The 14526-nt window shown below is 51.7% G+C and overlaps 1 protein-coding gene across 1 annotated transcript in view; it reads left to right on the top strand.

Moving 5' to 3' along the window:
• Window positions 1-579: 579 nt before the first annotated feature.
• Window positions 580-14526, top strand: part of LOC135461186 (uncharacterized) — a 35594-nt gene continuing 21647 nt past the window's right edge. The window contains exons 1-3 of the mRNA XM_064738168.1: window positions 580-631; window positions 817-1260; window positions 11432-11554. Of these exons, the coding sequence (XP_064594238.1) occupies window positions 580-631; window positions 817-1260; window positions 11432-11554 (619 nt within the window). The remainder of the gene's footprint in view (window positions 632-816; window positions 1261-11431; window positions 11555-14526) is intronic.

Consider the following 14526-nt stretch of genomic DNA (forward strand, 5'->3'; position numbering starts at 1 on the left):
CAACTGCTATAAACAGGTGGGGCAGTGTTCTTTACCTCTTGCATGACTCAGCCCTGATAACGCCCTCCAGGGGAGATATCTTCTGCTAATGGGCCATTGAGTGTTTTTGCAGGACTGATAAAATTCCATCATCCCATTGTGGGATGCTCCGCCCAGGGGGAGGATCTAAGCATTCCTACCTGGATATAAGCTGAGCCTTGCTACAACCAGGAGCAGCTTGCCTACTGGATTGCCAGAGGACAAGAGCTGCAGAATCACCACTGGACCTCCAGACGAAGACCAGACCCTTCTACAGGATCACTGCTTTGAGAGAATCACGTTCACCTCTCCAACAGGACTGCAGCCACCATTTAATGGGACTGCTGCCACAACCCTGACCAACAGGGTGTCAGGTTATATCCTGACTCTGTCAGTTTAAGGCAGTGTTTCTATATCGTTGCCATGTTCTTCATTTTCTTTTAAATTGTAATTCTGGTTTAGACCCTCCCCATGTTTGCCTTCAAACCAGTACAAATCTCATGGTGCCCATCCCTTGTTATTCTCTCAAAACAGGATTTCCCATCCCCAAACCATTGCCAGATGGAAAAGGAGGCTGCGAGGAACAGGAAGGATCCCCGGGACACCCAGGCAGGTGAGGAGGAAGTCAGAGCCCCTTTACCCCTCCCTCCTGCTCCATCTCCCAGCCCAGCACAGCCCCAGCTGCAGGACAACCCTGCTGCCAACCCCGTCCTACCGGGGATGCACTGGGGGGATCTCCTTCCCCTTCCCTCTGGCACGGAGGCAAATCCCATCCTCTCCTTGTCTTTCCTCCCCCAGACAAGAAGCTGAGGATTGGGACCAGGGATGACAAATCCCCACAGCAGAACATCAAGGAAGAGGCTGTTATGAGTGACTCCAGGGCACAGGAATCCAACGGGGAGGAAACTCCCCAGAGATTCCACAGGAAGAGGGGCTCCAAACCCAGTCTGGGGTGCTCTGAGGAGGAAAGACCCACCCTGAGCCAGGAAGGTGGACAGAGCTTCAGGCAGAGCTCAGAGTTGGTGGTCCATGAGCAGCTTCATGACGGGGAGAAGCCCCACAAGTGCTTGCAATGTGGGAAGAGTTTCAGACAGAGCAGCACCCTGATTCGCCACCAACGCATCCACACCGGGGAATGGCCCTACGAGTGTGGGGAATGTGGGCAGGGCTTCAGTTACAGGTCAGAACTCATCAGGCACCAACGCATCCACACTGGGGAGAGGCCCTACGAGTGTCCCCAGTGTCAGAAGAGGTTTCGGACCAGCTCCAATCTCCTCCAGCACCAGCAGTTTCACACAGAGGAGAGGCCCTTCCGCTGCCCTGAGTGTGGGAAGGGCTTCAAGCAAAACTCCCACCTCATCACCCACCAACGCATCCACACTGGGGAGAGGCCCTACGAGAGTCCCCAGTGTGGGAAGAGCTTCACCAGCAGCTCTAACTTGACCAGTCACCAACGGAGGGGCCACTATGGGAAGCCCTGTGAGTGTCCCAGCTGCAGGAGGAGCTTCATGCACTGCTCCAGCTTCATCCCCAGTGGAATTCTAATGTTGGTTAGAGCGCAGGTGATCCATGTTCCCCATGATCCATGCTGGGAAGGCAACTGCCCCAATACCTTCCCCTGTCAATGACATGGTGTAGAACTGAAGAACATGAGGGTCTGGCCATGGCTCTGTCATTACATTCACTCCCACCTCCGGTCATTGCCAGGGGCAGGAAATGGACTCTCTCTCTCCCTGAGGAGAAGGGTGAAATTTCCAGGAAGGGGAAATTGTGGCCAGGAAGACCCAGTGACTTTTGTTGAGTTTTCCCTGTAAACAGTCCCTTCTGTTATCCAAATTGTTTCTGTTCCATTTTTTCTTTTTCTCGTTGCTGTTCCCAATAAATTGTTCTTATCCCAGCCCGGGATCTTTGCCTTTTGTGCTTTCCACAAGAGGTGGGAGGGCAGCGAGGACATCACAGTTTTAACGGGAGCAGGAAATTGGGGAATCCCATTCCTGAACCCTGGCCTGTGGAAACCAAGCATCCCAGCTGGTCCCAGCCTTGGTGGCCATGGCAACAGCCTTGGGAGCGGGTCCCTGGCTGGGGCTGTGGGAACCTCTTCCCTCTGGTGCCCAGGGACAGGAGTGGAGGGAACGGCTGCAGCTGAGTCGGGGCAGGCTCAGGTTGGATGTCAGGAAAAGGTTTTTGCCCTGAGGCTGCTGGGGCCCTGCCCAGGCTCCCCAGGGAAGGGTCCCAGCTCCAGGGCTCTCTGAGCTGCAGCAGCGTTTGGACAGCGCTGCCAGGCCCAGGCTGGCATTGTTGGGGTGTCCTGTGCAGGGCCAGCAGTTGGACTGGAGGATCCTGATGGGTCCCTCCCAGCTCAGCCAATTCTGTGGTTCTGGGATCCCATGAGCCTGGGGATGGAGCTGCCAATGGTTGTCATGGCAACGGGTTGTGGCTGCAGGCCTGAGCGGGTGTCCATGGCAACCACCCCTGGCATGGGGTCTCCATGGAGCTGCCAAGGGACTGAGCATAGCAGCAGGGGGCTGGTGATGGTTGCCATGGAAACTGAGCACAGCAACAGGGTCCTGGTGATGGTTGCCTGCTAAGGATCAGATTTGTCACAGGCCCTCAGAGGGGTTCCATGGGGACTCTCCAAGACTCTCCAGGCTGTTCCAGAGTCGGAATGTCACAGGCATAGACAGGGGCTCCATGGAGACCTCCCAGGGCTTTCTGGCGATGCTAAATAGCCCTGTGGTCAGAGGCAGTCACAGCCATTCCATGGTGACATCCCAGGGGACCTTGGGCTGCAAAGGCACCGATCTGTCACAGGCACGCACAGGGGCTCCACAGTGACGTCCCAGGAGTCCTCAGGCTGGCAAAGAGCCGGGATGTCCCAGACACTCACAGGGGTTCCTGTCATGGGCACAGTGGGACCTTCAGGCAAAGTTATTGGAGAAGCTCCTGTTGGGTCACAAGGTGCAGAAAGGACCCCCAGTAGCCCCCACAGATTCCCAAATGTCACCGTTGAGTCAGAGATGACACAGACTCAGATCAGAAGGTTAAGGACTAAAAGCCACCTGATTTTTCAGTCCTCTTCTTTTATGTCTTGGTTTGCTACAGGTGGACCTCATTGGTCATTTAATCAACACATTTCAAATGATTGGCCAATAAAAACAACACCCTTCAGTAATCAACTTTTTGGAAAAGAGCCAGCTTATTACTAACATTGTTAGGGCACCCGTTATTGATGTTTGGTTTATGTTGGGCCTTTCTGGGGGCTCCCTAGATGGGGGAAACCCTCCTTTAGCAGTTCTATGCCAGGTTAAAGGAGGTGAATGGGACTTTTTCAGTCTTCAGCTTCTTGTTTATTGCTATCCTATCTAACGTTTTGCATGCTGTTCACACCAGGCCCGCATGCTGGGAAAACACCACAAAATGGCTCCGAAATTTATGGTTTCAAGGTCTTTTAAAGTTGTCTCATCCAATTAACTCCTAAAACATATGTCATTTCTACTTATCTACCAATAACTCATTCCTTGACTGTCCACATAACCTCTGCACTGGGCTTTCCTGGACCAATCACCCTGTGCCACCAACACAGCAGAAAATGGATTAGATGAAGAAGACAGGGACTACACCCAAATTCCTCCATCTTACTTCCTCTCTACACCATACTAAAAATCCCAAAACCTAAATTTCTCACCCAAGGTACGTAGTATCGTACTCTCCATTACCTACTTCACACATTGGTAAATTCTAATATATCTCAAAGTCTTGGAAGTCCTCTCCGTGGGGGAAGGTTAAAGGCAGTGTTTCTCTGGGGGTCAGGACCCCTCAGAGCAGACACAGAAATATTCCCTGTACCCTGGATTCCCACATGTTTAACCTAAAAACCTTTAACCCTTGACATGTGAAGTTATTCCAAAATGTTCCAGGTAAGTAGGATTAGAAGGAGAAGAAATTGAGAACAACAGAAAGACAGAAGGTCTATAGAAAGGCACACGCATAGGTACCAACTGCTGGGGTTCCAGTATCACCAAAAGAGGAACCCCAGGAGGAGGCAGGATCCAGACCCTGGGCTGGCCTCTGGCTTTTAACCCCCTGGGCCTTCATGGCCCCGCCCCTGGGGAGGGACTGCAAGTTGCTTGTCCAGTAGCTTGTCCAGGGTAGCACCAGCTGCTAGTGTGTGATTGATTGATTGACAGCTGGGCTAATCAGAGCTGGGTTAACATTGCCCCCGCTATGTGATTGACAGCTCTGCCAGGCCAGGGCTGGGGGCGGGGCTCTGTCCCACCACAAACCAAGGCCTGACCCGGCCCTGGCCCCACATGGTCATTCTGAGCATCCCAAGGTGTCTCGGGACATCCATCTCATCCAGCCTATCTCATCCAGCCTCTGACAGCAACCACGGTGACACTATGGAACCTCATGGAACTATGGGTCAGTTGTGACAATGGAGATCCAAGAAAACTTTGGTGAGACTGTGGAATCCAGGAATCATGGAATCAAGGAGACCATTGTGCAAATCATGGGGCCTATAGAAGCAAGGATCAGTGATCAAACTGTGGTTTGATTGTGATTGATTTAAAATAGAAACAAGGAGCCATTGTTTCACAGCGGGTCTGTGTGGGGCCAATGGATCCTTGTGACTCTGTTGGGGCTCATGAAACCAAGAAGCCATTGTGACATTGCCAGACCTCATGGAATCAAGGAGACAATTGTGGCAGTGTGGGGACCGATGAAGTCAACGGAGCATGGAACAGGTCTGCCTGGTTTGGCCTCCTGGGGGCTGTCTGACAGGTCCCGCTGAATTTGACATGTCAAGGGCCACTTCCCATCTGACTGTGAAGCACTGGGGCTCCGTGCTTTTATTCCTATGGGAAAAAACTGTCTTTCTTGGCTCTTTCTAGGCTCCCATGGCTGAAATTAGGATTCCACCTCTAAAATTTCCTCTATCCAAGGGTTTCTCCTAAACAAAATCTGCCAATACAGTCAATTTTGGCTATTCTCAGCCTCTGGTGACTGCCTCTCATCTGCCCCAGGTCTCGGTTTTTTCCTTCCTATGGAGACCACTTTGACACTGTGGGGTGTTGTGGAGCCAAAGGGCAGTGTTACACTATAGGAACTTGTGGAACCAAGGGGCCTTTGTGACACTGTGGAGTCTTGAGAAACCATGGAGACCACTGTGACACTTTCAGGTCTTCTGAAATGCAGAGGACATTGTGACACTGCAGAGTACCATGGATCCAAGGGGCCTGGTACACTGTGGAGCCTCATGGAACCAAGGACATCATTGTGGCTCTGTTGAGCTGCGTGGTCCCAAGGGGCCTGTGTGAAGCAGCAGGGCTTTGTGGCACCAAGAGGCCATTTCTGCATTTCCGGGCCTTGTAGAGCCAAAGGGCCATTGTGATCCTGCGAGCTGCTGTGGATCCATAGAGAGCATTGTAGCATTGCAAGGCCCCATGGAATCATGGAGACCATTGTGGCTCTGTGGGGTGACGAAGAACCAAAGGGCCATTGTGACCTTGCAGGGCCTCATGGAGGGAAGGGGTCATTGTGACACTATAGGAAGTTGTCGAAACAAGGGAATTATTGTTGCACTACTGGGCCTCAATGGAATCCAGGGACCATGATGACACAGAGGGGCTTCATGGAACCCAAAGACCATTATGGCACTGTGGGGCCTTGTGGAACCATGGAGACCATTAAGTTCCTTAAGGACTTGTGTAACCAAGGGGCCATTATGACACCTGAGGGTGTCATGGAAGCAAGGAGCCATTGTGACACTGCCCGGCCCTGTGGAACCAAGGGAACATGAAATAGGTGTGGCTGCCTTGGTATCCCAGGGGTCACCTGAAAGGCCTGGCTGACCTTGGAATGTGGAAGGCTGCTTCCATCTGCCCCTGAAGCCCTGGGGCTCTGGGCTTTCCTTTTTATAGAAAAGAACTGTCCATCTATTCCAGGTATCCAGGCTAAATTTGGATTCCACCTCCAAATTTCTGTGTATCCAAGGATTGCTGCAGACAAAAGCTGCCAGGAGAGACAGGTCTGGCTGGTCTTTGATTCCTGAGTGCCAGAACTCACCTATTTTACAAACACTGGAAAGGGCTCTGTGTTTCTCTTTGTATGGAAAAAATCATGCTTCTCCAGGCATAAAATTCTGAAATTAGGATTCCACATTCATAATGTTGAATATCCAAGGCTTGCTCCAAACAAACTTGCCAGGACAGACAAGTCAGGCTTGCCTTGGCCTCTGGTGGTTGCTGTTCATCAGCTCCTGAAACATGGGGCCTCTGTGGTTTCCTTCCTATGGAGACCAGTGTGACATTTGGGAGCCTTGGGAAAAGAAGGTGCCATTGTGACACTGCAGAGCACCATGGATCCAAGGGACCATTGTGACACTGTGGGGCCTCATGGAACCAAGGACATCATTGTGGCTCTGTTGGGCCACAAGATCCCAAGGGGCCAGTGCAAAGCAGCGGTGCGGTAGTTAGCTCAGCTGTAACTCATAGTCAGCCAGATTTTACCCTAAAAGAATTTGGCATGAATTTTAAGCCCTAGGAATCATTTGCTTAACATAGGGTGAGTTTGAGAGTTCCCCCATAAGCCTTTAGTGTAACTGTGCTAACTTGACCAAGTGTCTACTCCCATATTGGTTACTTGTTTCCCCTATATGGTTATTGTTCTAGTTTTCTACTCCCAAGTGTATATGTTGTTGCTTCCCCTTTGACTCAGGTCTTTGGATCCTGCCCCTCATACTGTTCTCAACTTCTCCATGTTTATTGTTTTTCACCGTGTTATTAAAGTTCCTTTTAAACAACCCCATTGATCCTGCTCCTTTTGATTTTTGCCACCATCACCCTCAAGTCAGGGAACCAGAGAGGTTTGTCACAGCCACCTTCATTGTGACATTTGGCACCCAATCAGGGACCATGACATTCAGGGCTCCCTGTGTCAGTCACATCAGCTGGGGTTAGCTAATGGATAGGCAAGCGCTCCCTGGGATTTTGGATTGTGCTGGGCCTGGTGGATCCATTGTTGCTTCAAGGGACCTTGCCCAAGATCAGCAGGGACAACAACGGTGTCACCTGCAGAGGATTGCAGGTGGGTTTGGGGAAATGCAAGACATTTATTGCCCATTTTGCCACTCTGTTTTACAGTATGCACCCACGTCCCATAATTGATTTGGGGTGTTATAGCGGCTCTTCCCCATAAGGCAGAGAAAGAGAAAAGTCAGCAGCCAGATGATCAAAGTAGAAAGGAGCATATATGGATGCTTTAAGTTAATTCTCACTGATCATGACAAAGTATTTTCAAAAAAGAATTGAAATCAATCACGAGGTGGATCATTAAACATTTACCAGATGCCTCTGCTAATGAAATCCATACCACTGAATTTTGGGACTCATACCACTGAATTTTGGGAGTTAAACTGTACAACTTTTGATCAAAAGGGGCCCCATTGCACCCCACATGCTCCCCATTTTCCCCACCATCCTCACCAGCAAGCAGTGTGTTGAAAACTCAATAGGTTGGTCACTCCTACCTCAGGACCTCCCCGCAAACCTGCCTTTCTCAGACCTTCCACGACGGTCCAAGATGGCGACTGCCACGCGGTATTGGAGCATCATGTCCTGGAGAATCAAGATGGAAGGAGCCTGAATGTGGCTTGGGAGACTGACCATCCTCCCTCCATCTTGGCTCCTCCACTTCCTGCTACCACAATCTTCTCTTCCGCCCTGAACGAACCTCCAGACTCCACCCCCCCAACGGTGGGTCATGCCCCCACTGTCAATCATTCCACCTCCATCCTGGGCCATGCCTCCAGAACTTCACCCTGGAAGTCCGCAATCCTAAATCAAGGCCCTTCCTCCTCAAAACCTGACAAAATGGCAGTGCCCTTTGTCTTACCCTCCAGCAACAATATAACCTCATGATCAAAGATACTAAGTCCAACTGTCACACTATTTCTAATCCAATTGTTTCTGCTCCAATTTATTCTTCCTCCCCAGAAGATAGTTTGGATTCTCCAGGGCCATCTCGCCCCTCAACCCTAGAAGATCCTTAGGAAAGGATCCGGAAAGAAGCAGTTAAAGAAGGAGACAGGCAATTAGTCTTGAAATTCCTCATTGCCCTGGTATGTTATGAAGGAAGGGGGCAGAATCCCAGGTATCAGCCATTGGTTTACGGGGAAATCAAGGATCTTTGTAGGGCAGCTAAAGACCATAGGAGGGGCTTACCTTGTTTAAATGGTCTGATCAGGGCCATGTTTACAGTTCATGTCTTAAACCCCTATGATTATAAATATATTTTGACATGTTGTTGTCACCTACAGAATATACCCGGTGGGAAGAGAGATGGAAGTGTTTACTGTGCCAATAGCAATGAATATGCTAATAATGAGGCAAGGGCGGAATTGACAATCAAGCATCTAGCTGGAGAAGGACAACACAGCCTACCAAATGATCAAGCAGCAGGTATCTCCAGAGAAGTATTGGATGATATCACTAAGATGGCTTTGAAAGCTTTAATCCAGGTATCGGATGGTAGCACCCTCAATTTGGACAACCGTGGGTGGCTGCAGCCAAAGCTTTAGGACCATTAGACCATCTTGAATGCCTGTTAAGTAAGCAAACCAATGCTACCTCCCTCACATTGAGTGGCCTGCTGTCAGACATAGAGACCATCAGACATGCTACCTTGCAGAACAGTGATAGAGGTTTTACTCTGGGCACATGGGCATGGCTGTGTAGATTCGGAGGGATGTGTTGCATGAACCTCTGCAGCCACAGTGAGTCAATCCAGCAAGAGCATTCAGGTACTGAAGGAAGGGCTCAAGAATCTTGAAGTGCAAAAAAAAGACTGTTTCAATAAAATCTTCCAAGCCAACGGACTAAAGGTTTGGATGATGTCTAGCTAAAACAGGACTATTAATTCTCTTAGTGGTTGTTATTCTGTTGTTACTTGTCCTGTGTTTGTTTGGATGCTTTTAGAAAGTCTTACATAATACTTTCAGTTCCATCTTTGTTGTAAAACAGAAAGGAGCAAGATACTCAACACAGGCTCCTCATGGACTCCGTGGAGGAGAGAATTGGAGGCCAGGATGGCCTCCAAAAACCTCTCAGAGACTCAGTGTGGGAAGGAAAATCTTAAAAAGTATCTAGAAGTATTCAAAAATACATAAAGTACCTTAAAAACCTTCAGAATATCAAAACATTATTGAGCCCTACTGAGTGTCAGCACAAAGCTCTCCAGGGACTCATTACATCAGATAATTATGGCCATGATTGCACAAACCTCTCACAGAGTCTGTATCAAAAGGGAAACACCAAGTACCTTAAAAGAACTGAAGTACCTTGAAGTATTATGAGCCCCACTGAGTGTTGTTACTGACAAAGCCTCTCCAGGGACTAATTACAGCAGATAATTGGAGGCCATGATAGCACAAACCTCTCAGAGACTCCAAGACAAAAGCCAAACCCAAAGTCCTTTGAAAAACCTGCAGTCCCTGCAGGGAGCATTAAGGAGCCCCCAGGGCCATTGCTGAGCAAGGCTCCCCAGGGACTCCTTCCTGCAGATCCTAGAGGCCACTGGGATGTGGGCTAGGGGGGAGATGCTGAGGGCAGGACAAGGGGCTGACAGTGCCCAGCCTGGCTGGGGCTGTGCCAGGAGGCCCCAGGGCCTCAGGACAAGGTGTCTCCTCCCAGCCCTTGGTGGCACAGACGCTGCTGTGCCCCTGGGCACCAAGACTTGGCTTCTCCTTGTCCCCACCTGTCATCACTGCCTCCAGTTCTCTGCTCTGCCTGGGGCCTGGGGACACTTTCTCAGTTATGTCCCTCAGTGAGACCCATTAAAAGTCCAAGAAACTTTGGAGTTGGATTCTGACTTGGAGTTCTGGAGAGGTTTCTTCAGCTCCCTCTCAGGGGCTGATGTTCAGGGCTTGAGCACAAAGCCCCAGAGATTCATTAAAGTCCTTGTGCTGTGTCTGTGCTGCTGAGCTGGGCTGGGCTCCTGGCACAGAGGCAGTTCCTGGTAACCAAGCAAAGCTTCAAAAGCACATTTCTCTTGATGAGCAGCTCTTCTGCCAGCCCAGCAGGGCTGGGGGACTGCCTGCAGCCACCCCGGGCACAGCACAGAGGCACAGAGAGCTTCAATCAGTCAGGGCTGGGAAGGTGCTGAGAAGTGCCTGGGGCAGAATCACTGCCAGCCCTTGGCACAGGAACCTCTGGCTGCAGGACAATGCAGCTGCAGCTCCTGGAGTGATCTCCTGAAGCTGGAACATCCCAGTGCCTACAGGCCCTGTGAGTACATTCCCCGATTGTCTCTTGTGCAGAGCAGCCAGGGGTGCCCAGGGCTGTCCTGCAGAGCAGGGTCCTGCAGCCCAGGGTGCTGTGCTGGGGCAGGGACTCTGCTGCCTGCCAGGGACAGCTCTCAGCCAGCCCTGGCAGCTGCTCCTGGCTCTGGGGGAAAGGATCTAGGTGGGAGGAGACAGCTGGTAAGGCTTGGAAGTGTTCTCCTTGTGTCGTGAGAATGCTGCATTGCTCAGGACTGCTTCCAGCATGGCATTTAACTGCAGAACTTTTCCTAGTAGATTATACAGGGAGCACAGCAAGGCAGGGGCTGCATTGAAGGGAAAATCCTGCTCTTTTAATCCACTGCTCTGAGTTGCCTGGATGGGATTTGCACATAGATATTCGTCTCTCAGTTCAGGTCGAGAAAAAAAAATTCTCAGATCTTACTAAACTAGAAAGTGACAGAAATCAGCACAGGGCAGCATCAGTGTCACTTTTCCAGCCTCCTCAGGGTTGCTATGAGGTTGCCATCAGAGCCTGCAGAGCCAGAGCTGCCCCTGCGCAGTGCCTGAGCTGGGAGGGGTCTGCAGGGCAGAGCTGAGCCCCCAGGGCTGGGCTGGGCTCTGGCAGCACTGGCAGGGCCCAGCTCGGGCCAGAGGGAAGCAGCTGCTGGAAGGGACAGCTCCAGACAGCAGAGCCCTGGGCAGGCAGTGGGGGGAAAGTGCCCCTAGGCCGTGGTGGGATATGTAAAGTCCTCTCCAAACCCAACTATTCCATGATTACTTTTTTCACAGGTCCTCTTGCCAATACACAGCAAATGTCCAACAGCAGCTCCATCAGGCACTTCCTCCTGCTAGCATTGGCAGACACGCGGCAGCTGCAGCTCCTGCACTTCTGCCTCTTGCTGGGCATCTCCCTGGCTGCCCTCCTGGGCAACGGCCTCATCATCAGCGCCGTAGCCTGCGGCCACCACCTGCACACGCCCATGTTCTTCTTCCTGCTCAACCTGGCCCTCAGCGACCTGGGCTCCATCTGCACCACTGTCCCCAAAGCCATGCACAATTCCCTCTGGGACACCAGGAAAATCTCCTACAAAGGATGTGCTGCTCAGCTATTTCTGAATTTCTTCTTCATCGCAGCAGAGTATTTCCTCCTGACCATCATGTGCTACGACCGCTACGTGTCCATCTGCAAACCCCTGCACTACGGGACCCTCCTGGGCAGCAGAGCTTGTGCCCACATGGCAGCAGCTGCCTGGGCCAGTGCTTTTCTCTATTCAGTTCTGCACACAGCTAATACACTTTCCCTTCCCCTTTGCAAGGGCAATGCCCTGGGCCAGTTCTTCTGTGAAATCCCACAGATCCTCAAGCTCACCTGTGCCAAATCCTACCTCAGGGAATTTGGGCTCCTTGCTGTCAGTGCCTGTTTATCATTTGGTTGTTTTGTGTTCATTGTTTTCTCCTATGTGCAGATCTTCAGGGCAGTGCTGAGGATCCCCTCTGAGCAGGGACGGCACAAAGCCTTTTTCACCTGCCTCCCTCACCTGGCCGTGCTCTCCCTGTTCCTCAGCACTGCAGTGTTTGCCTACCTGAAACCCGCTTCGATCTCTTCCCCATCCCTGGATCTGGCACTGTCAGTTCTGTACTCAGTGGTGCCTCCTGCCCTGAACCTGCTCATCTACAGCCTGAGGAACCAGGAGCTCAAGGCTGCAGTGTGGAGTCTTATGACTGGACAGTTTCAGAAACATTAAACTGCTGACCAAATTCTTCAACTTCTTCTTACTCTTGTAATAAAATTTATCTTTAATACTTCTTGTTACATTATGGAGGTTCTTTTTCCTTCATTTACTTTAATAATTTTGTCTGATACTGTTAGGCTGGATGTGACCTACACACACATCATTAGGTTCAAAGAAGAAAAAGTTTTTATTTTGCATGTTCCCCAGCTTACATACTTTATAAAAAACGTGATCTTAAATCATTAATTATATCACAATAACTTATTATATTAATTATTGCAAAGTTATTAGCATCAATATAATTGGCAGAAATTTTACAGAAAATTATTAAGGTCTGCATATACATTTACTTATGCACATAGTCTAGCTTTTAAAAATTTTCATGTATCTTTACTAATCTGTTCCCATGCTGACCACCTTGTCTTCTTCCTTGCTATGGATAAACTCTAAAATAATCAATTGTTACTTCTTCTATTAACTCTGCTTTGCTTGCAAGCTAGCTGTAAAGCCCTTCCTATTGTCCACAGAGAAAGGTCATTGTTTGTGCCATTCCTCATTTTGTTTCCCTCCACCTACCCTGTGACCACAAACTGTGTCAATGAGGGGCTGTGCTGTCCATGGCTTCAAAGTAACTAAAGATCTCCCAGCAGAGTTTTCTGCAGAGATGCCCTTTGGTTGCCTTCTCTGGAGCTGCAGCAGCAATGTCTGTGTGCAGAGCTGGGGGCAGATCAGTGCTGGCCCAGCAGCTGTGCCCAGCAGCAGCAGCACTTGGTGTTGCCAGTGCTGCTGCCGTGGCCCTGCCCCGCTGCCCTGGTGGCCCTGGTGTTGCTGCAGGGCCTGAGTGCTCTCGGGGCCGGGCACAGTCCTGGGGGTGGCAGTGCCAGGGCTGCAGCAGGGACAGGCCATGGGCACTGCTGGGGCAGCGCTGATGCCTCAGGCCAGGGCCTGGGGGCTCCAGGCTCCTTGCCCAGGCTCTCTCAAGAACACTCCCAGGCCAATGCTCAGCACAGAAAAGCCCCGTGAGCAGCCCCAGGCTGGCCGTGGGCAGGCTGGGGGCAAACAGCATGGCTGGGGCTCTGCAAGGGCCATGGGGCAGACGGGAAGGAGCAGCAGAGCAGGGGCTGATCCATCCCCAGTGCGCTGCACAGCCCAGGGCAGTGTCCCAGAGCGTCCTCATGGAGCTGCCAACAACATCCCCCCTCTGCAGCCCTGGCCTCTCCCCCAGCTCACACAGGTGTCTCATCCTTGCAGGCACAGGCATGGCAGCACTGGCTCAGCAGCCCCTGTTTGCATTGCACAGAGCAGGGGGAGCACCCCCATGCTGTTGGTGTGGGGACATGAACCTGAGGGAGCACAAATACCATCAGCCCCTGGGGCCAGCAAGGGCTGGGGGACACCAGGGAAACCACTCAGCTTTGTCCTGGCCTCTGCAGTCAGCCAGAAAGTTTGTTCCCATGGGCTGGGAGTTTCCTGTCCCACTGCAGACGCTGCTGCTCAGAGCCAAGGCCACCTGGCAGCCACCACCAAACTGCCCTCAGCATTTCCTTGGCTTCACCTTTGCTTTCTTTACTCTTCTCTTGTCCAAATTTCTTCCTCTTGCCCACCCCTGTTCCCTGCCCTGCAAACAGCCCATCCCTGTTTGCCCTTTCCTCTCTGGCCCCACTCCCCTTTGCAGTTCCTGACTTGGCCCCATGGGAACATCCCTTTGGGAGCAGGATCATCCTACAAGTGCTGCAGGAATTATCTGCAGGCTCCTGCAGTGCCTGGTGCTGCTCCCTTGCCAGAGTCACCCCAGGCCAGGGGGGCACATCTGGGCTGCTGTGTCTGCCTCTGGGGCTCCCTGTTCTGGGCAGTGAGGAGGAGCTGCAGAGGCTCTGCAGGATGGGCTTTGGGGCTGGCAGGAGAAGCTGAGGGACCTGGGCTGCTGGAGCTCCTGAAGAGGAGACCCAAGGCTCCTCCTGCAACTGCTCCAAGGGTGGTTCCAGAGAAATCCAGAATCGGCAAGGGTGGAACAGGCCATTGAGATCGTCAAGTCCAACCTGTAGCCTGACACTGCCTTGTCTCCCCTGAGCCTTCTCCAGGATAAACAACCCCAGCTCCCTCAGCTGCTCCTCAAAGCTTTTGTGCTCCTTCCCCAGCCTTGTTGCCCTTCTCTGGACACGCTCCAGCCCATCCGTGTCCTTCCTAAATTGGGGGCCCAGAACTGCAAACAGCACTCGAGGTGTGGCCTCACCAGTGCTGAACACAGGGGAAGAATCACTGCTCTGCTCCTGCTGGCCGCACCATTCCTGATCCAGGCCAGGAGCCATTGGCCTTCTTGCCCACCTGGGCACACTTCTGGCTCATGTCCAGCCTGCTGCCCATCAGTCCCTGCAGGTCCCTTTCTGCCTGGCTGCTCTCCAGCCCCTCTGTCCCCAGCCTGGAGCACTGCAGGGGTTGTTGTGGTCAAAGTGCAGGAGCCGGCACTTGGACATGTTAAACCTCACCTTGTTGGAT

This window comes from Zonotrichia leucophrys, unplaced genomic scaffold (genome assembly GCF_028769735.1).
Source record: "Zonotrichia leucophrys gambelii isolate GWCS_2022_RI unplaced genomic scaffold, RI_Zleu_2.0 Scaffold_215_85110, whole genome shotgun sequence".
Classification (NCBI taxonomy): domain Eukaryota; kingdom Metazoa; phylum Chordata; class Aves; order Passeriformes; family Passerellidae; genus Zonotrichia; species Zonotrichia leucophrys.